Source organism: Eutrema salsugineum, unplaced genomic scaffold (genome assembly GCF_000478725.1).
Source record: "Eutrema salsugineum unplaced genomic scaffold, Eutsalg1_0 scaffold_10, whole genome shotgun sequence".
NCBI lineage: Eukaryota > Viridiplantae > Streptophyta > Magnoliopsida > Brassicales > Brassicaceae > Eutrema > Eutrema salsugineum.
The window spans coordinates 9,643,810-9,666,858 of NW_006256908.1; the positions used below are offsets into that span (position 1 = coordinate 9,643,810).

General features: G+C 35.6%; 4 protein-coding genes and 1 pseudogene across 4 annotated transcripts; all 5 read left to right on the forward strand.

Moving 5' to 3' along the window:
• Window positions 1-2,539: 2,539 nt before the first annotated feature.
• Window positions 2,540-4,399, forward strand: LOC112081605 (glutathione S-transferase T3-like). The gene is made up of 4 exons (XM_024148388.1): window positions 2,540-2,563; window positions 2,648-2,672; window positions 2,888-2,954; window positions 3,559-4,399. Exons 1-4 carry the CDS (start codon window positions 2,540-2,542, stop codon window positions 4,397-4,399), a joined length of 957 nt encoding a protein of 318 aa, XP_024004156.1.
• Window positions 4,400-5,186: 787 nt separating this feature from the next.
• LOC112081606 lies at window positions 5,187-6,362 on the forward strand. Its single transcript, XM_024148389.1, has one exon. It carries the CDS (start codon window positions 5,187-5,189, stop codon window positions 6,360-6,362), a length of 1,176 nt encoding a protein of 391 aa, XP_024004157.1.
• A 4,572-nt stretch (window positions 6,363-10,934) lies between these two features.
• LOC18027210 (40S ribosomal protein S4-1) lies at window positions 10,935-12,781 on the forward strand. Its single transcript, XM_024148445.1, has 5 exons — window positions 10,935-11,031; window positions 11,538-11,615; window positions 11,708-11,888; window positions 11,997-12,094; window positions 12,199-12,781. The coding sequence occupies exons 1-5, from the start codon at window positions 11,029-11,031 to the stop codon at window positions 12,625-12,627; spliced, it is 789 nt and encodes a 262-aa protein (XP_024004213.1). The 5' UTR covers window positions 10,935-11,028; the 3' UTR covers window positions 12,628-12,781.
• A 1,600-nt stretch (window positions 12,782-14,381) lies between these two features.
• LOC18027212 lies at window positions 14,382-16,453 on the forward strand (annotated as a pseudogene).
• A 3,826-nt stretch (window positions 16,454-20,279) lies between these two features.
• On the forward strand, window positions 20,280-22,383 carry LOC112081607. The gene is made up of 9 exons (XM_024148390.1): window positions 20,280-20,462; window positions 20,593-20,768; window positions 20,904-20,978; window positions 21,085-21,180; window positions 21,253-21,336; window positions 21,510-21,560; window positions 21,852-21,926; window positions 22,110-22,202; window positions 22,324-22,383. The coding sequence occupies exons 1-9, from the start codon at window positions 20,345-20,347 to the stop codon at window positions 22,381-22,383; spliced, it is 828 nt and encodes a 275-aa protein (XP_024004158.1). The 5' UTR covers window positions 20,280-20,344.
• Window positions 22,384-23,049: the final 666 nt, after the last annotated feature.

Genomic DNA, 23,049 nt, shown 5'->3' on the forward strand with positions numbered 1-23,049 from the left:
AACCAATCAGTTCCGGATATTTCAGATAAAGAAGGTTAAAATCCATCAAGTATTTTTTTAGATTCGGTATTTTTATTTCTGTTTGGTTCCAGTTCGGATATTCAGATCTGAATTTTTTATCCAAGCCTAGTCATCACGTAAGTTTTAATTTTTAAATTTCTTAATTATGAGAACCGATAAATACCTAAAAAATATATCTCAAAGCCCAAATATATCTGAAAATCCCAAAAAAGTAATAAAAAATATCCATAAAACCAAAATATACACAAAATATCCTATATATCAAAAAAAAAAATTAATATTTAAAGATATATAATTATTCTTTGGATAATTCAGGTATCTGATCGGTTTTCGGTTTGATTCTAGTTTGATTTCAGTTTTTATATCTAGTTTAGAACTCATCCGTATTTTTTATAGATTTTGGTTCGGATTCATCATCTCTCTTTCGGTTTGGTTTGGATATTCAGATCCGAATTTTTTCTCAAAGCCAGAAGATCTCTGCACAAATAAAAACCATCAATTGTGGGAACTGACTTTGCAAAATAAGGATCTAAAATGTCAACGTTGCACACTAAACGCCAATCGTTAAATTTAGTTTATCAAAATCCTTTCATCACTTTTTTTCCCTCAATTTTGACCCCCAAAAATATATATCATCTTCTTTTCTCATTTTTTCCATGTTTTTCCCAAATTAAAATCTCTTAATTTCCAATCGATTCTTTTATCTAGTGCCGAATACACCTTGTAGACCTGGTCTGGGCTGCAGTCATCTTCTATGGAATATAGTTATGCAAATGGGGTTGTTTGTCAAAAAAGTTGCAATACCTAGGATTGAAATTGGCGATACAGATTGAATTTATTCAAATCATCGTTAACTTATTCTCTCTCTCATCTCGTTTATCTATCTCTTACGCTCTCACTCTGTATAATTGTTCATATGGAGATTTTCTGTAAAAAAATTAATGTCATTTGTTCGCGTTCCCATTCTTTAGCGTACGCAAAAACTTAAGTTGATTCACTAGAATTTGATCGTTTGAGAGAAATTAAAACGAACTGTAAATCCTCTGAATCACTTGATTTGAAAAATTGAATCGAGAATACAATCTGAATTGATAAAGAAAACGTGTGAAGGAGCATAACATATCACTGATTCGAACCCAGAGCACGGTATTAATTCGTGGTGAAATTGATGATTTATTGAGATACGGTATTAAGACACGGTATTGATTACATGAGTAAGGAAACTAAGATACAGTATAGTAAGTGAGAGTAATCAAAGGGAGTCATTCATGATAATCAAAGAGAGAGTGATTCACGAGAATCCAATCCTCATATTCATGGTCCTCGTCCTCCTTATGAAGCTGACTGCAACTCATGATTTACAGATTAAGGGATTTCAGTTTGGGGTTAATTTGAAGAAAATAGGTTGATATATTTTATTTGGGTCAAAACGCGAAGAAATAAAATCATTATAATTTTTCTGTTATAAACCTAGTATATGAGAAATAAATAAATAAAACACCGCTTTTACAACACTTTCATGGTATAGATCCATTTGATGAATTGGAATTTACGTACAAAATAAATTGACAGTAAGATAGTCTTGTAGAGCAACAAACCAACTCATGAAGAAGCCCTTTGACGCAAAAAAACAGAACTGGACGGTTCAAATGAATCCGTTTATTTAAAATCACATAGAACCATTTAGTCTGTAAACACTTAAACTAAACTAAAATTCTTCTACAAATTGGACAAGAATTATGACGCCATTGACTAAGACAATGCGAGTGAAATGCATGTCCACATGGCGTATTTGCCAACGGAACATTCCACTCGAATTGACCAAAGCATATTGGACACCCATCCTCCCTTGCCCCATGTATAAAAACAAAGTTTTCTAAGACCATTAATATCGCTAAGACGGGCCACGTCTCTTAGCCCAAAAAAATTAATAAAATAAGTAAAGTTGGGCCAAAAGTTGGAGAGACGTTTCTATTTTGGGGACAAATAGAAGACGTTTCTCTTGTACACGTGGGCGATTGTGACTGGTTGTGAAAAATTGGGGAGAAATTTTTTTTTGCTCTGCCCTAATTGTTTTTCCGTCGACTATTTTTTCTGAAAACACGGTTTTCTCTCCGTGGAAAGGCGATTTGGGCGATATCGACGTTTCAATTCCTCCGGCGGGTTCTCTCCGACAGCAGCTGTATCTCCGGCGGTTTCTGGCATCTCACCGACGATCTATCCAGGTAATCGGTGTTAACCTAATCCCAAACTATACCCTCGATCTCCGGTGGTTTTGATTTGTAAATCGATTGAAAGTGATTATAGGTTTCGAAAAATATGGGGTTCAGGGTATGAAACAATTTTTGCGAGTTACTTTGTTCCATTGTTTTCTAATCGAACCTGGTCTGTTTTTGTTTGCGAGATACTTTGGTCTGGTGTTGAGTTTAGCCGGCGACGAATGTGATCGAGAGCTAAAGAAGCAGAGAGAATTAAGTCAAACGTTAAGATCATGTCTTCTGGTTTTCGTTTTCACGCTATGGATGCTGATCTTTCACATCATGTAAGTGCCACCAACTGAATTGTCTTTGATTTGTTTTAGTTGTCTTGTCTTTTTGTTGAGCTAACTCAGTTTTCTCTTGTGCAGCCGAATAATTGCCAAGTTTCATCAAGTAACTAGAGTTTCTTGATCACTTTCAAACTTCATAAGGTTATAGTGGCTTTAAGTTGACTCTCGTTTGCTGTTTACATCATGAAGGAAACAATTAGAGACAAATGGAGATGATTGCTTCACAAGACTAGATAAGTTTCTTCAGTTCATTCTCTTCCTTAAGTTATACAGGTTTAATTTTTGGCATCCTCTAAGTCTTAATGTCGTTGTATGCAGGTTTTTTGGGGTTTACAAGTTACAAGCGAGACTTGTATAAATGCATCAAAGCGAGAGTCATGATGAGGTAAGTTGAAAGTGTCCTTGAAGTTTAAAGTATAGGTATCACTACGTAATAAATGTGTATTACTGTATAGATAATGGTGATAAATTGGATAGTTAGATAGGTATGAATGCTTTGTTAGGTTAAGGTCTTGTCAACTTAAAGCCAACTGAATTGTCTTTGATTTGTTTTAGTTGTCTTGTCTTTTTGTTGAGCTAACTCAGTTTTCTCTTGTGCAGCCGAAATAATTGCCAAGTTTCATCAAGTAACTAGAGTATGAATGCTTTGTTAGGTTAAGGTCTTGTCATGGTTAGATAGGTGATCAATGCAGTTCTCCTTACGGTCATGTCTTCCTTTGTTATTGTATTAAAATTCTTGGTGGTTAGGTAGTTGTTAACTCATTAATCTCTAGTATCTCCTGCTTTGATGAAGTAATAAAAGTCGATGACTGAAAGAAATAAAAGCAGATGTAGCTTCTTCCATTCATTCTTCTCTGTTTTTCGAAGTTCATTCATTCCTCTCTTTCCTCTCCTTGTTTTTTCACTCTTTATTCAATCTCCTCATCCTTTGATATGTCTTCGCCATATCAGTCCTCTCACCCCACCAATTTTGTTGACTTATTGAACAGTCAACAAGAACCATCACTCGCCGAACCCTTTCCATACCTCGACCAAGTCCCTCTTTTCAGTACTCAGGGCTCACAGCCTTCTAACCTCAACGAAATGCCTACAGAGCGACGTGAAAGAAAACAATGGAGCCCAGCAGAGGACATCTTGCTCATTTCGGCTTGGCTAAACACAAGCAAGGACTCTGTGGTTGGCAACGAGCAAAGGTTAGGAGCTTTTTGGCAGAGAGTCTCGTTGTACTATGCAGAAAACCTGCATACGGCTGGAAGTGAAGCACGCGAAGCAGGGCAGTGTAAGCAGCGTTGGCATAAGATAAATGACCTCGTAAGCAAATTTTGTGGAGCTTATGAGGCAGCATCAAGAGAGAAAGCTAGTGGGATAAATGAAAACGACGTCCTAAAGATGGCTCACCAAATTTTTTTCAGTGATCATAAGAAAAAATTCACTCTAGAGCATGCTTGGAAGGAGTTGCGGAATGACCAAAAATGGTCTGAGCTTACCTCATCAAAAGCCGATGAAACCATTAAAAAGAGAAGGGCTGAGGAGGGATTACCTAAACCAAGTGCAAGACCAGAGGAAGTCAACAATGGCGAGGGTGGTCAGACAACCAGCCGACCAGGTGGTGTGAAGGCTGCAAAAGCCAACGACAAAAAAAATAAGGAAAAGGAGTTAGGCCTGTCCCAGTTTCAAAGCATGTGGACAATCAAGAAAGAGGACAATGCAGTGCAAGAGAGACTATCAATGCATCGGCTTCTAGAGAATCTCATTGCAAAAGGAGATACCTTAACTGAGGTTGAAGCAGCTCTCAAGCAGAAGCTGATAACAGATATCTTATCTACTTAGTTGTTTTAGTGTCTTAAGTGTAATGTTTTATGTTTGAAGAAGCTCTTAAGTAATGTTTTATGTTTTCTGTCAGTTTCGGCTATGACTACTTTAAGCACTCTTTTGTTATAGAACATGTGCTATGTAAGTTGTTTTTCTAATGATCGGCTACTAATGTTATCTTCTTTACTCGCTTGTTTTTCTAGCCATTGTTCATCATTAATGGTTATTTGTTTTGCTAATGATCAGCTTCTTTGTCTTGTAATTTGACATGTCTGCGGGTGTTTTTCTTTTGCAGGATTCGAACTATATTCACGTCGGCACAAGGAGACAATGTATGTATCTGGCCAGTTGTGTTTGTGTTTACAACTTTACATGTCACGGATATGGACTGGTCTTGTATGTTTGTGTTTAGAATTGTATGTTTACAACTTTACATGTCACGGGTATGTACTTGTTTTGTATGTTTCTGTTTAGAATTGTATGTTTACAACTTTACATGTCACGGGTATGTAATTGTTTTGTATATTTGTGTTTTCAATTATATATGTCACGGGTTGTGCTTCTTCAGCTATATAATCCCTATCTCCTTCTCAGTTTTTTCTCCTCACAAACAACATAATCATTATCCCTATTTCCTTATCGTTTTTTCTCTTCACAAACACCATTATCATAATCTCCCCTTCTCCTTCTCATGGCTTCTTCATCTAACAATCCGGTGGATGGATCATTCAATGAATCTTTTCAACAACATTTTAATAATGCTTTCAATCAAACTTTTCAAAATTTTTTCAATGATGCTGGAGATATGCAAGAGGCCACAAAATCAAGAAAGAAACGAGCTTACATCGAAAGAGATCGCGAAGATGGTCACAATCGTTTATGGAACGATTATTTCAGTGAAGCTCCCACTTATCCTGGTAATGTATTCCGACGACGTTTTAGGATGAACAAGTATTTGTTCTTGCATATTGTAGAAAGACTTTCCAATGAAGCTCCATATTTTAGACAAAAGAAAGATGCTCTCGGAAGGCTTGGTCTCTCTGCCCTTCAAAAATGTACAGCAGCCATTCGTCTCTTGGCTTATGGCACTGCAGCGGATACGGTTGACGAATACCTTCGACTTGGTGAAACCACATCTCGTAAATGTTTGGAACATTTCGTTGAAGCCATAATTAATTTGTTTGGTGAGGAGTACTTGCGAAGACCAACACCGGAAGACTTGGAACGCTTACTTTATTATGGAGAGCAACGCGGATTTCCCGGAATGATAGGAAGCATCGACTGTATGCATTGGGAGTGGAAGAATTGTCCTACCGCTTGGAGAGGACAATTTTCACGTGGTTCTGGAAAACCAACTATTGTTTTAGAGGCGGTAGCTTCGTACAATCTCTGGATATGGCACGCGTTTTTTGGAGCTCCAGGTACCCTAAACGATATCAATGTCCTAGATCGTTCCCCGGTTTTTGATGACATTATTCAAGGTAAAGCACCAGCTGTGAACTATAATGTCAATGGAAGACACTATAATTTGGCATACTATTTGACAGATGGTATTTACCCAAAATGGGCAGCTTTCATTCAATCAATCAAACTTCCACAAGGGCCAAAGGCACGTTTATTTGCGGAGCGTCAAGAAGGTGCCCGAAAAGATGTAGAGCGAGCGTTTGGAGTCTTGCAATCTCGCTTTGCCATTATCAAAAATCCGACACTTTTTGGGGATAAAGAGAAAATAGGAAAGATAATGAGAGCGTGTGTCATCCTCCACAATATGATTGTACAAGACGAAAGAAATGGATACAATCTAATTGATACTATTGCGGAATTTCAACCAGGAGAAGGAACCGGAAGTTCAACTGTGGATCTCTCGTATTCCACAACCATGGCTTCAAATATTGTTGATACGCTGAATGCTCGGCAAAGAGTTCGTGATAACAAAACCCATATGCAATTGAAATCAGATTTGGTCGAACATCTATGGTAAAGATTTGGACATTTTTATGTTAACAACTAAGCATTTAAAGAAAATTTTATGTTTTATTTGTATTAATGTATTGTTATATGTTTTATTTGTATTAATGCATTATATTAAATATGTTTAAATGAAATAATTATGTTTATAAAATAAATTATTTTAATTTTTTTTTAAAAAGAAACTCAGTCATGTTTCCACCAATATTCAACGTAAAACATACAATTTCTTTAGAGTTTCTCCAAACACAAAAAAATAATTTTAAATGGCTAAAGAGACCCATATTGGTCTCTGCGATATTAATGCTCTAAAAGTACATGAGCTAACTGTACTTGTTGATTCTCGTTTTCAGAATTCTCAGAATCTGAGTTCAAAACGACATCTGTAGATGCGTTATCATCATCAGACTCATTATCCGCAGTTGGATTCCCGCCTAATTCAACAGACTCATTATCCGGAATTGGATTCCCGCCTAATTCAAGCCCAACCTCTTCTCTAGTTTGATTACTTAAGGAACGTCTTAATATTCTAAATAGGTAAAAACAAACGACAGCTATACCTAAGCCTAGAGCTACAATAAGAAACACATATCCTACAACCAGTAACGTCTCGTTTCCGTGTGAAGTATCATTACCATACCTAGACATTATTATGAGACTAAGAAGAAAAAGAAGTAGAAGAAGAAGACGAAGAAGAAGAAGACGAAGAAGAAGAAGAAGAATAAGACGAAGAAGAAGATTCGAAGAAGAAGATTCGAAGAAGAAGAAGATTTCGAAGAAGAAGAAGATTTCGAAGAAGAAGAAGAAGTAACAGAAGAAAGAGAAGAAAGAGAAGGATATAGACATTTCCCGTTGGAGAAAATTTCAAGAAACGGGCTAGTTTGTATTTCTGAAACAACTTCTAACTTAGGTACAAGAAACATAAAAAAGAAAAAACCAAATTATCAATACGCGGATAACATTAGTTAGAATGTAATGAGTAGGTCATTAAATAATTTGTGATTTTATTAATATTTATCAAGTAATAAACCAAAAAAAAAATACCTGGATCTTTTAGATCTTACACCGATTGAGAGTACACAATTGAGAATCATACCTACCGATTGAGAGTACACCGTGAGTGGCAGCCGATTTTTGATGGCAATGTGAAGAAGACTACTTCTGAGTTCTTATTAGAGGGTTTCTTGTTATTATCATCTTTTTGGGCTAATCGCGTGGGCTTGTCATCACTCCTTCTTGGGCTAGGTCAATATGCAACAAATTGGGCAAATTATCAAATACTGGGCTTATTTCCTTGGGTTACTTACAACAACATTTTACTTCTTGGTTAAATTGGGCTTTTTATGTTTTGATATGTGTAGTAAGCTTATTATAACTATGTTTGAGCACTTGTTTCATTTAAAAATTAAAATTAATGCATTGAATTGTCAAAAAAAAAAAAAACTAATTTACATTTTTGAAACCAATTTTAAAAGTAAAGGTTGAGAAGTCACCTGGAAATGGAAGCAGCTTATAGAATGATGACGTTTCGATGATTGAACCAGTCAACTACGGTTCAAACCCCTGACGTGGTCCTGAAACGAATCAGAAGTTTCGTAGTCAGAAACAGACAGTCGCAAGTGGAACCATGCAGTATTTAGATTTCTCTGACGGGCTCATTTTGCGATCTGGTTGACTTGGGATGAAAGACGAACAAAGGTTTCGTGAAGTGTGTGGCGATAGGCATGATTTTGGACCATAACCAAATTGTAACCGTGTATAAAACCGTAATTGTGAACCGTAAAAATTATTGTTAAAACCGGTAATCAATCGTAACCATATCAAAACCGTTGGTTAACCATAAAGATACGTAATCACTGTTTTGTTGGGTAAGCGAATTAAGGAATCGAACCCTGAACCTCAACAATTTAACCGAACTCAGAAACCAGTAGACCAGATGTGTATATTGTTGAACTATCGGTCATTAAATTATTTAACTAATTTCACACCCATTACTAAAAATCAATTTAGATAAAGGAGCCTTTCTTGGTACTATTTTAGGCCCAATTCAAATGTTGCTGATTTTGTGTTGCGAAGTACCGTTCATAAAAATCGACTCGTTTAATAAATTTTGCATGAGTTATATCAGCTCCTGCTCCTCGATAGTCCCATCTAAAACGGTTTCAAAATTTTCAATTGTTGCAAACTGGATATCACATAAATAAATATGGACTCGTTTAATAAATCTTGCATGTATAATAATCATAACATTAGTAATAAGTCAACAACGTGGCTATAGTACACAATGAAATCTTTTTGTGCTATAATATACAGGACGGTAAAGATATTTCAATAAAATAATGCGAAAAAGAAGATAGAAAGATTTATATGTTGGCTGGCATAATCAAATGTGTCACGACAAACGTAAACCCTCTCGATTCCATTTCTTTGTTTTAAAATTGATACTGTTCGTTTAAGAAAAATTTGATAATTTGTTTCATATATATTTTTCTATCAAATATTTTATCTGAATCAATTTTTTCCTGTAATGTATTTGGTATCAGAAGACCTGGTATGTGGAAATTGTGATATTTGATGATTGATGGTTGATGACTTTATATATTGTATCGAAAAAAACTATATCAAATTTATAAAAGAAATAAAATTTGACTAAATAATTTCCATCTTAAGAATAAAGTATTTATCCATTGGTATTTATATCTTCAAACACCACCTAATGAAGTTTGAATGAGAAATAAATTATACTTATTTTTGTTAGATTTTGCTCATATTTTTCATATGTTATGCTTTTTATTATTATTTTCTTCTTATTCTACGTTTTTATTCTATTGTAAAGATGTATTTAAGGTTTCTCAATTATTTTGGAATTTGGGAGGTTATTTACACAATATTTCTCAACTACTACTAACTTAAAATACTTCTACACATGGGACATGTATTAGCACGTCACTGTCTAAGATAGTTGAAAAGTGAAACACATGCTTACAAAGCGTATCCGCCAATGGCACATTCCTCATCCTCTTCAAAACAGATAGCATATTCCTTATCCTCTTCCCCATGTCTAAATTCAAAATATTTCCTCAAAATAGGAACTAAATTTACTAGTTCCCTCAAAATAGGAACTAAATCACGTCTTTACTTAGCTAAAAGATACATTAAACATAACAAAATCAATTATTAATATGGGGACCAACATTATGTAGAATGTTATGGGTTGGTAATTAAGTTTTGTGAAATTTTTAAGATTTTTAATTTATATTTATCAAATATTTTTTTTTTGAGAAACAAAAACATACATGGATCTTTAAGCAACCATACCGATTGAGAGACATGGTATTACAATGGGTAAAAATCATACCTGGTAATGGTTTGAATTGCAGATTACTGATTCATGGCATTCTTTTGGATCAAATTCATTACCAGGTATGATTTTGACCAAGAATAATAAAAATAAGTATAACATATGAAAAAATGAGCAAAATCTATAAAAATAATTATAAATATTTTCATGTTTTAATTTATATTCTAATTTTTATGGAAAATAATAGTAAATATATATGACCAATTTTCTTAAATACCATCAAAACAAGTTTTTAGGCTAAATTATAGGCTTAAAACTTGCATATCAAGAAAAAGGAACACAATAGAAAAATGTATGTGTAAACAATGACGGTTAAAGAAAATTTACTTTTATTTATAAAATATTGGAAATTACATAATCTTAATTACTTGTACCACACTACTACTAACCTATAATACTTCTACATGTGAGACATGTATTAGCACGCAATTGCCTAAGATAGTGGAAAAGTGAAACACATGTTTACAAGGCGTATCCGCCAATGACACATTCCACTGAAATTCTTCAAAATAGATAGCATACTCCTCGTCTTTTTTCCCATGTCTAAATTCGAAATATTCCCTCAAAATACGAACTAAATTTACTAGTTGATGCTCGTTACCAGAGCTTTCTGAATCCGACTGAATAATAGCATCAGTAGATGCGTTATCATCGTCATCATCATCATATTCCCCATCCAAAACAATTTTCCACCTAGGTTGATTTCTGAAGCAACGAAAAATTGAACAAGTAAGTAAACCTACACCTAAACCTCATCGGCTAATCCTACACTAAAAATTGCATAACCCAGATACAAAAAGATCGAGTTATTGTCTGGAGACACACTACCTTCAACAATCCTAGACATCTAAGGTTTTCAAGTGTGAAACAAGAAAGTGAGAGTGATGAAGAAATGAAATCAAGAGTAAGAGAGAAAAAGAACAGAAGAAAGGAACGTTTCTTATTCATCATTTTTCCTCTACTGGGAAAACCAAGAAACGGGAGAGTTTTCAAAAGCTAAAACTATGCTATACAAGGAAAATCATAACATAAATAAAACAGCAAAAATGTTGTAGTTTTAGGCGTACCAACATGTTGTAGGTAAAATGTTAATGTTACCGTTTTAATTTAACTCCGAAGAGTGAAGATTGAACCCGGTAGCCGGACCCGGTTTATTTCCCGCAAATTAACAAGTTTATTTCTCGGCCCAATTTCGTTTTGGGCATTTAAAAAAATTAGGGCTCAGCATAATCGTAGATAAGAAGAAGGTGAGTGGAGAAAGAACGGCTGCTTCAGCCGTCGGAGAAATCAGAACGCATTCGGAGATTCGCCTGCAAACATGGTTTGTCATCTTCTTCCCTCTCTCTTTAGTCTCGTATTCGCAAGCTGTTGCTTTGGATAATTTGTCTCTCAATCTATGATTCGTGCTATAGCGTAGCCAATGTGGCTTTCTGTTTTCTTAAAATGTATCTTACTGGAAACTGTGATTTTATGAGTCGATTAAAAATCGCCATTACCGAAATCAGGAGACTGTTTTACTTGTTGAGCTATGCTTAGTGATCACCAATGTTGTAGTTTTTACCTATTGAACTCGAATTCAGTGTTACTTCATCCTTGTGAAACAATTGGCATGTGTTTTTTTCTACGTACAGTCTTTCTCTTGAGATTTTCTGATTTGGGTTTTGGCAGCACTTTTAGTGTTCCTAAGTTAATTTAGAATCAGCTTTCAAAATGATTTAGCTTGTGTAATGTATCGATGTTATTCTCTGTTCTATACAAATCGTCTTGTGTTGACACTGTGTTTAGGAACGTAGTTTAACTTTTTATAACAATCATTTTTTTCTGCAGGCAAGGGGATTGAAGAAGCATCTGAAGAGGCTTAATGCCCCTAAGCATTGGATGCTCGACAAACTTGGTGGTGCCTTTGTAAGTCGCTTTCTTGAATCTTGTTACCTTTTTTTTAACTCGTTATGTGTTTCTCTACACTTATAACTCTCTCTCTCTCTCTCTCTGTGCAGGCCCCCAAGCCATCTTCTGGACCACACAAGTCGAGGGAGTGCCTTACCCTAGTGCTAATCATCCGTAATAGCTTGAAGTATGCTCTCACTTACCGTGAGGTGATTTCGATCTTGATGCAGAGGCATATTCAAGTTGATGGGAAAGTCAGGACTGACAAGACATACCCTGCTGGTTTCATGGGTGAGTCAGGCGTTAGCTCATACCTGATTTTCATGCCCTTTTGTTTGTGTGTGATTGTATGATCAGTGACTTACGAGGCAATCCTAAGCATTTATTATTCTTTTACAGATGTTGTGTCTATCCCGAAAACAAACGAAAACTTCCGTCTTCTGTATGACACCAAGGGACGTTTCCGTCTCCATTCTATCAGGGATGAGGAAGCAAAGGTTTGGATCTCTTGAAATCCCTTATTTTGCCAATTACTTGATGATTACAGTTTAGTGTTAAATTTGTATGTTATCCAACAAGTTTTCTTGTTTGCTGTGTGCAGTTCAAACTGTGCAAAGTGAGATCTATCCAGTTTGGTCAAAAGGGCATTCCATACCTGAACACCTACGATGGTCGCACCATCCGTTACCCCGACCCGCTTATCAAGCCTAACGACACCATCAAGCTCGACCTGGAGGAGAACAAGATCGTGGAGTTCATCAAGTTTGATGTGGGAAATGTTGTGATGGTGACTGGAGGAAGAAACAGAGGGCGTGTTGGTGTGATCAAGAACCGTGAGAAACACAAGGGAAGCTTTGAGACCATTCATATTCAGGACTCGACGGGACATGAATTCGCCACGAGGTTAGGGAATGTGTTCACTATTGGGAAAGGGACAAAGCCATGGGTGTCTCTTCCAAAGGGAAAAGGTATTAAGCTTACCATCATTGAGGAAGCTAGGAAGAGGCTTTCTGCTCAACAAGCCGCTTAAACTGTTTTTTCCTCGGTTTCAGAAGACTGTTGTTTTTTGCATCGTTTTATTTCTCATACTTATGCCTTTAGAATTCCTTTTTTTTTGTCGACTATTTAAGCTTGTGATATTTTTTTCAAAATAGAAAATGATGCTCTTGATATTTCCTGGTCCACTTACGTCTTATGAAGCTTCCAAATCTTTTTTCAAGCTATCTGCTAGTAATACAAAATACCTTCGACCAAGAAAAAACAAACAGGCCTTAAGTTTTTATGTATGTGAATTAGTCTCAAATTCCTCTCTCTCCTGTGGCTTCTCTCGGGGGTTTCGGATTCCACTATAAGCGAGGTCGGTGATTTTTATTGAACCGTGTCAATCTCTCCGATGGTTTCGTTTTCCCAAATTCGAATGGGATCTGATTTTTTTTTTTTTTTTTTTTAGGTTAAAGAAAGAATAAAAAAAAACCAAAACGAGCGAAATGATGCGGAACATGGCGAGGCTGAGGAAAACGTTTGTGTGGTGGGACATCAAGAGCTGTCCGATTCCAGCTGGTTTCGATCCTTGTCTGGTCGGTCGGAGAATAGAATCGGCGTTGAAGAAATCAGGCTACTCTGATCCTGTCACCATCACTGCCGTCGGCGACCTAAGAGAGGGAAAGGGCCCTGGTGAAGACGTCCTGCGCAAGCTTTCTTCCAGTGGAATCGCTCTTAACCATGCCAGTGGTTAGTCTTAGTTCATCTCTAATTTCCATCTCTAAAATTCTGCTAATTTATATTTTTAATACAAGTATAAATGGATTTCCCCCTTAATTAGGGTTTATGTTCAACGTTGCTACTTGATGCCTTCCTTTTACTGAAACAGTACCTACATCGATGAATACGACCTGGAAGGATCCATCTCCGCGTACTCTAATGCTCATATTTGGTGGTCCTGAGGAACTGGAATATTTACCTCGTACACTTCGGTATGAATGACTACGGATTCAGAATTCTTCTGGCATATCATCAACGAGATCCAGCCTGGCACTCGGAAAGCTTTCTAAGTAACGTTCGTAAAGAGTGGCTCTGGAAAAGCTTACTTTCAGGTGTTCGTTTTTTTCCACTCTCATTCTCACACTGTGTGTGTGATCTCTCTCGTTTGAAATATATGTAACCAACCAGCAAAAGCTGTTTGTTTCTGAGCTAGTTAGTTTTTTTTTCTTCTTCTACGTACAGATGATGATATGGATTCAAGGTCTGCGGACAATGAAGACAAGACAACAAGTATTGTTCTTCAGGACAAGTACTCTGAAACTGGTGAATCTCCCTGGTATTGCGACGTATGCTCGTTGGCTTGCAAAAGCTTTGAAGATTTTACCACGCATCTCAAGAGTGGAACACATGGATTTTCTGTAACCCTCTCTCTCTCTGCTTCTAAATATTTGTATCGATACATTTTTTCATTAATTAATTAATGTCTTACCAAATGCATGTTTCCCTTTCAAAGAAGAAATTGCACTGATGTGCATTTGGTTGTTGTCAAGCAGGAGTGGGACCGGTGGGCAAGTAAAAACCTTGTGGATCGTCGTTTCCCTTCTAACTTTGAATGGGGTCGATCAAAGGCAAGTTTCTTCATTATATCTCTCAAGTAATTAGATTTACTAGAAGACCCCTTTCACAACTTTACATTATTGTGTCATTGCCATACATGTTTCCCTTTTAAAGAATCGATCTATATATACCTCTGATTTCCGCTTTGATGTGCGTTTGGTTGTCAAGCAGGAGTGGGACCGGCTCAATTGTCTAGACCTGATGGATTGTGTTAGTCATATTCCGTATGACCCTCTAGATTATCCCGAGGTGGAGAGTCCATCAAAGGCAAGTTTCTCATGACATACCTAATCGTAGATAGCTTGGTTTTGGATTTACTGACTTTGGTTGATGCTCTAAACAATTCAAGGAACAAGAGTGCAAGAGTGCAACATTCAAGGTAAGCCTCTCTCTCTCTCTCTCTCTCTCTCTCTGCTTGCTTCTAAATATTGTATCGATACATTTTTCATTAATTACAGTCTTACCACATGCATCTTTCCCTTTCAAAGAAAAATTGCCCTGATGTGCATTTGGTTGTTTTGAGCAGGAGTGGGACTTATGGGCTAATCAAAACAATGTGGATCGTTGTAACCCTGCTAACTTTGAATGGGGTCGATTAAAGGCAAGTTTTTTAAATTTCTCTCAAGGTTGATCAGATTTATCGTTTTTTTTTTGAAATTTACCGTTGCGTTTAACTAGAAGACCCCTTTCACAGCTTACCTTATTGTGTCATTGTCACATGTTTCCCTTTCAAAGAATCTATACCTCTGATTTCCGCTTGATGTTGCATTTGGTTTTCAAGCAGGAGTGGGACCGGCTCAACTGTCAAGACCTGTTGGAACGTATTCGTCTTCGGTATTACCCTCTAGACACTACCCAGGTGGAGAGTCCATCACAGGCAAGTTTCTGAGATACCTAATCTTTTTAGTATTATTCACCATTGAGTTCCAGCTAGATGTGAATGTAGATAGCTTGTTTTTGGATTTTACTGACTTTGGTTGATGCTCTAAAACATTCAAGGAACAAGAGTGCAGCAGTAGCAAGACTGAAGAAGAAGCTGAAGTAGAGGACCCGAATTGCTCATCTAGAGGATGACACTGAAATAGGCGATGAAGATGAGTACATGGCTCATGAATATGGTTAATGGTTAATGGTTTGTTCTACTTGTAGTGGGAACAAACAGAAGAAATGTAGTTCCAATATAGGTAATAAAAACCTGAAATTTATACATTTGTAAGATTTCTCGTCTGCTTTGAACACGTAGTTTGATCACCTCCCAAAGTCTTGCTAGACAAATTAACCGCCCTTCTATCAAGTTCTAACTTCTAACTATCATCTATCAGATCAAATACATCAAAGTTGTTCTTCACAAAGGTGAAGATGAAGATTAAGAGTACATGGCCCATGGGGTCCCTAACTCTGAGACTGTTGAGAAATGTACTGGTAACAACATAATTACTGTTAGGGCAACAAGAATCTTGTACATACTGATGAGGTTAGGTATATTTGATCCACAGGTTGCACAGGAAGAGGAGAAGTAGTATGTCCAACGTGCAACGCCGATGGTGAGCCAGGGTTTTACAAGGAGAATCAGATGATGAAGTGTTCATCTTGCTATGGAAGAGGTTTGATTGCTCATAAAGATGGATCCGACACAATGTAAGTTCATATCAACAACTCAACTTTCACATTGATGGTTGCAAACTGTAGCTCCTATCTAAAGAAAACCTTCTCTTCTCCACAGATGCGCTGCTTGTAACGGTAAGGGAAAGCTTCCTTGCCCAATTTGCCAGTCTCGCGGATTAATCAAATGTCAGTCTTGTAACGGTACTGGTTCTCTTCTAACAAGCAGTATCGCAGTTGTGAGATGGTAAGTTTTTCTCAAATGGCTTTGACCAGCAATTGAAATTGGCTATGAGTGGCTATTGAAAGATTTGCTTTCTTGACAGGAAGACTTTCTCGAAGCGAAAGGTGAGTGCAACAAGAGGAGCTGGTTTGGTACCAGAAGAGATATTTCACAGAGCAGAAGGAGTTTCAGCCAGCTTACTTTGCAGACTCATATTTCCTCAACAAATTCTCCTCAGAGGTCATCTCGTTGAGAGCTGAAGTTCCACCAACGGCGAATGTGGTCTGCGAGATACACACCAGATCTGTTGTGCCGTGGGAAAGCCTTCAGCTTTTACATAATCGGTTTTGGTAAAGAGATTTACATGAAAGATTATTATCCAGCAAGGTTCTGCTGGGGTTTGTGTCCTTGTCTTTAGTGGTTAAAGGTTTGAAAACCAGAGTTGATTTTTGATCATCTCGACTTGTTAGTACAGAAACTGAGAGAGAGAGAGATTGCTTGTATACAGAGCGGTTATTGTGTTGTGTATATAATATTGTGGCCAAATACTTAATTAAATCTGGAACTTGAGAGTTTAAAGAAAGCACACAAATTTCTCCAACTTACTAATATGTCATTGTATTTAAAGAAACTTACTAGCTTTAGTTTAATATTTGAAATTCAAATACTAATATCTTATTGTATTTTTTAATTATATTCATTCATACTAAAATTTCACATACTAGATTTTTGTTTTTTGGGTTTTTAATGTTATGCTTGATCTACACATAGGATGAGGAATCCACATAGGAAGGTAAAATACTCGAAAATGATGATTATCCAAAAAAGTTGAAAATATTTGATAGGATTCATTTTTTATATTTTCTAGTAAGTGTAAGGAAAAATGCGCTAAATTTCATTTTAGTAGCAGTTTTACATATTTATTCTCAAATACATGATCGAATCATTGTGAATCTTTAAAATTTTATCAGTGATCATGTTTTATTCTACATAAAAGATTAAAACTCTAATTTAAAGTCATATCTGATCTCATCACTTCATAGTTTAGGCAAAGATAAATTTGGTCTGTTTGTATAAGATTATAGCTACTTACATGGAAACAGTAAAGTTTTATTTCTTAACGTAAAATGCAATTACAAGAAGAAAACATAGAAACTTTAGTTTCATATGAAATCTCTTGTGTTTATTGAAAATTTGGTGAATAATTAAGTTATGTCTTGAAGAAAAAACTAAAAGCTGCTAGAATATGTATAAAATGATATTTAAACTTAAACATATCATCTTCACTTTACAAGTAATGAAGTAAACAAGTGAAAACTTTTATTCTTAAACACGTGACAACTTTCTCCCAAATCGTTTGAAAAGATGTGTCATGAGAATTGCCCAAAATCTGCATTTTTGTGTTTTCTTAATAAATATCCATATAGTTTTAGTGGAAAACAGAACTTTGATTATGTTGATATATATGTTGAAATCTCATAATTTCTTAATAAATGGTTGTATATTCGGCTTGGATTGAATCCACTATGATCGGTTTCGAATTGAATTTAGTTTCAAATTTTAAAATTTTTAATCAGTACACCAATAGGTTCATATACACAATTTACGTCGGCTTTGGTTTAAATATTTTAGTGCGTCGGAGTTGTATTTTTAGTTAAGGTTTTTTCAGACTCATGTATTAATGGTTCAAAGTGGGTTAAATTGTCCTAACCAGCTACCTGCCTTGATTTGAATATAAACTTTGAATTTTTGGTTATCTTGCTTAATGTGAATCCACTAAAATCGGTTTCAAATTGAGTTTATTTTTGAATTTTTGGATTTTTTAATCAACGACACTAATAGTTTCATAAAAAAATACCACGACCACTAATCGTGGAATGTGAAGATCTTTAAACATAGAACCAAGTACCAACATATAAATAATCAAAAGATTCGATGAAAAAATGAGACTCTAAAGACTTTGGAATAGAAAAGTACATGCTTAACTTTAGATTTTTTTTTTTTTGGTTATTTAATGTTATGCTTGATCATACATCCAAATCTACTGAGGATTCCTCATCCTAGGAAGGTGAAATACTCGAAAATGATGATTATCCAAAAAAGTTGAAAAATACCTGATAGGATTCATTTTAAATTTTCTAGTAAGTGTAAGCAAAAATGCACTAAAGTTCATTTTAGTAGCAATTCTACATATTTATTCTCAAATACAAGATCAAATCATTGTGAATCTTTAAAATTTTATCAGTGATCATGTTTTATACTACATAAAAGATTAAAACTCTAATTCAAAGTCATATCTCATCTCATCACTTCATAGTTTAGGCAAAGATAAATTTGGTCTGTTTGTATAAGATTATAGCTACTTATATGGAAACAGTAAAGTTTTATTTCTTAACGTAAAATGCAATTACAAGAAGAAAACATAAAAACTTTAGTTTCATATGAAATATGTTGTGTTTATTGAAAATTTGGTGAATAATTAAGTTATGTCTTGAAGAAAAAACTAAAAGCTGCTAGAGTATGTATAGAATGATATTTAAACTTAAACATATCATTTTCACCATACAAGGAATGAAGTAAACAAGTGAAAACTTTTATTCTTAAACACGTGATAACTTTCTCCCAAATCGTTTGAAAAAATATGTCATGAGATTGCCTAAAATCTGCATTTTTGTGTTTTCTTAATAAATATCCATATATTTTTAGTGGAAAACAGAACTTTGATTATGTTGATATATAAAAGCTTAATTTTCTACTTACCTATATCAAAGATTGATTTTTTTTTTGTTGAAAACCTAGTTTTGATTTTGTAGATGAAAAAACTTTGGAAGGCTTGTTTTTTTCTTAAATCTACTGAAGACTTGGCACATACACTAATTCGACCAAAACTTTGGATGAGAAATTATTTGAAGCTAACTTTGGAGAAACAAATTTCCAACTATCAGTTGGACAATTTTCATTAATTTCTATTTAAACTTCTCTTAAACAAATTTTTAAAAACCATCATTAACCAAAACAACACCAGTTTATTTTACTTTTTTTTCGACACCATTTTATTTTACTTTAAAATGATAAAATTCATAAATTGATGTGTAAATCCTTAAATCATGTTTTTCTCGAAATCAAAAATAGTCTTACTCCAAGTTCTTCTTCATTCTCTTTTTAAATTCCAAATTTATGTCATAGTAAACCTGCAGACTTCAGAGGTGTTTTCTATATTAAATTTCATATTATAAAGGTGAAGATGAATAAGAGAATCAGAATTAGAAAATCGATTTGAAGGTTTCTCGATTTTCAGCTAAAAGTGAGAGATCGATGTGCAGAAAAATTGATTTGGGGCTATATTCGATTTAGGTTTAAATTGGGGATTTTTGATTATAATCAAAATGGTGTTTTTTTTGGTTGAATAACGATTTTATCTGGAATTTAATGCTATCTAATGGATATGTTAAGCTAGTTTAGGATGAGTTTATATTGGCATGATTAACAAAAGTAAGAAACTCATGTGTCTTGAAAAGAGTTTATAATTTATTAGGCTGAAATGTTTTACATTGAGGGTTTTTTATAACGAAGCCCAAAAAAGCAAAGAAAAGCCCAAAATTATAAAAAAAAAACATTGAGGGTTTTTTTAGCAATTTTTCAAAATTAGTTCCTCTCTCCCCCGCCGCTTCTCTCTGGGTTTCGGATCCCACTATATATAAGCGAGGTCGGTGATTTTTATTTAACCGTGTCAATCTCTCCGATGTTTATCTGATGTTTACGTTCTAGATCGGTAGCTGCGATTTCGTTTTCCCAAATTTGAATCGGATCTGATTTTTTTTTAGGTTGAAGAAGAATATAAAAAAACAAATAGGAGCGAAATGATGCGGAACATGGCGATGCTGAGGAGAACTTTTGTGTGGTGGAACATCGACAGCTGTCCGATTCCAGCTGGTTTCGATCCTTGTCTGGTCAGTCCGAGGATTGAATCGGCGTTGAAGAAATCAGGCTACTCTGATCCTGTCACCATCACTGCCGTCGGCGACCTAAGAGAGGGAAAGGGCCCTGGTGAAGACGTCCTGCGCAAGCTTTCTTCCGGTGGAATCGCTCTTAAACATACCAAAGGTTAGTCTTATTTCCATCTCTAATTCTATAATTATATTTAATACAAGTATAAATGGATTTCCTCCGTAATTAGGGTTTATGTGCTAAGTGATGCTTTCCTTTACTGAACCAGTACCTACATCGATGTTGCAACTGAGGTGGAAGGGTCCATCTCCGCGTACTCTAATGCTCATATTTGGTGGTCCTGAGGAACTGGAATATTTACCTCGTACACTTCGGTATGAATGACTACGGATTCAGAATTCTTCTGGCATATCATCAACGAGATCCAGCCTGGCACTCGGAAAGCTTTCTAAGTAACGTTCGTAAAGAGTGGCTCTGGAAAAGCTTACTTTCAGGTGTTCGTTTTTTTCCACTCTCATTCTCACACTGTGTGTGTGATCTCTCTCGTTTGAAATATATGTAACCAACCAGCAAAAGCTGTTTGTTTCTGAGCTAGTTAGTTTTTTTTTCTTCTTCTACGTACAGATGATGATATGGATTCAAGGTCTGCGGACAATGAAGACAAGACAACAAGTATTGTTCTTCAGGACAAGTACTCTGAAACTGGTGAATCTCCCTGGTATTGCGACGTATGCTCGTTGGCTTGCAAAAGCTTTGAAGATTTTACCACGCATCTCAAGAGTGGAACACATGGATTTTCTGTAACCCTCTCTCTCTCTGCTTCTAAATATTTGTATCGATACATTTTTTCATTAATTAATTAATGTCTTACCAAATGCATGTTTCCCTTTCAAAGAAGAAATTGCACTGATGTGCATTTGGTTGTTGTCAAGCAGGAGTGGGACCGGTGGGCAAGTAAAAACCTTGTGGATCGTCGTTTCCCTTCTAACTTTGAATGGGGTCGATCAAAGGCAAGTTTCTTCATTATATCTCTCAAGTAATTAGATTTACTAGAAGACCCCTTTCACAACTTTACATTATTGTGTCATTGCCATACATGTTTCCCTTTTAAAGCAGGAGTGGGACCGGCTCAATTGTCTAGACCTGATGGATTGTGTTAGACATATTCCGTATGAACCTCTAGATTATCCCGAGGTGGAGATTCCAGCAAAGGCAAGTTTCTCATGAGATACCTAATCTTTTTAGTATTATTCACCATCGAGTTCCAGCTATATGTGAACGTAGATAGCTTTACTGACTTTGGATTTACTGACTTTGGTTGATGCTCTAAAAACATTCAAGGATCTGTGCAAATGTGCAACACTCAAGGTAAGCCAATCCTCTCTCTCTCTCTCTCTTTCTCTCTCTCTCTCTCTCTCTCTCTCTCTCTCTCTCTCTTTCTTTCTTGTATCGATAAATTTTTTTATTAATTACAGTCTTGCCACATGCATGTTTCCCTTTCAAAGAAAAATTGCCCTGATGTGCATTTGGTTGTCAAGCAGGAGTGGGACGGGATTTGTCTAGAGACCTTCGAGGTGGAGAGTCCATCAAAGGCAAGTTTTTCATGAAATACCTAATCTTTTGGAATTTACCACTGAGTTCCCCATATGTGGAATCGTAGATAGCTTGGTTTTGGATTTACTGACTTTGGTTGATACTCTTAAAACATTCAAGGAACAAGAGTGCAAGTGTGCAACATTCAAGGCAAGCCTCTCTCTCTCTCTCTCTGCTTGCTTCTAAATATTGTATCGATACATTTTTCATTAATTACAGTCTTACCACATGCATCTTTCCCTTTCAAAGAGAAAAATTTCCCTGATGTGCATTTGGTTGTTTTCGAGCAGGAGTGGGACTTATGGGCTAATAAAAATAATGTGGATCGTTGTAACCCTGCTAACTTTGAATGGGGTCGATCAAAGGCAAGTTTTTTAAATATCTCTCAAGGTTGATCAGATTTATCGTTTTTTTTTTTGGAATTTACCGTTGCGTTTAACTAGAAAACCCCTTCACAGCTTACCTTATTGTGTCATTGTCACATGTTTCCCATTCAAAGAATCTATACCTCTGATTTCCGCTTGATGTTGCATTTGGTTGTCAAGCAGGAGTGGGACCGGCTCAATTGTCAAGACCTGTTGGAACGTATTCGTCTTCGGTATTACCCTCTAGATACTACCGAGGTGGAGAGTCCATCAAAGGCAAGTTCCTGAGATACCTAATCTTTTTAGTATTATTCACCATTGAGTTCCAGCTAGATGTGGATGTAGATAGCTTGTTTTTGGATTTACTGACTTTGGTTGATGTTCTAAAATATTCAAGGAACAAGAGTGCAACAGTAGGAAGACTGAAGTGGAGGAGGGACTCCGAATGCTCATCTAGAGGAGGACTGAAATAGACGAAGAAGAAGAAGAAGAAGAAGAAGAAGAGTACATGGCCCATGGGGTGGTGGTGTTATTATGCTTTTTTCTAGTCTCGTTTTTCATTTTAAGTTAACTGATACCTTTTTTTATCAACATCCTATTAAACTCATTCTCGACACCATGTTTTGGTGATCGGATATTTGATTAATAATAGTATGTTCGATACCGTCGATTAGGGTTTTCATAGGTCGTCAATTGATTAATAATGCGACGAATACGTTCGATTAGGGTTTTCATTGGTCGTCAATTGATTAATAATGAAGTTGTGATAGTAAAAACTAACGTTAGAGGTACACGCATCAAAGTTTGAATGTTCGCGGTACTGCGTTCGAAGATAATGTTTTATTGATTTCTGAATGTTCGACAATAAATAATTTCGCGGTAATCCTCTTAAGTTATATTGATTTTAATAGGATAAGATAGGATTATTTTATTATGAGAGTTTTCTTAATTTTTTTTTTTAAATTCTGTTTCATAAAAAATGTTGTTTTGATTTTTTTTTGTCTTAAAAAGAGTATCATTCTATATTTTTAATATAAGTTTTTATTATTACTAAATTTTACGTCCACACTACACGTGAATATTTTGTTAATAAAAATTATATGCAATTAATTATATTTATTAA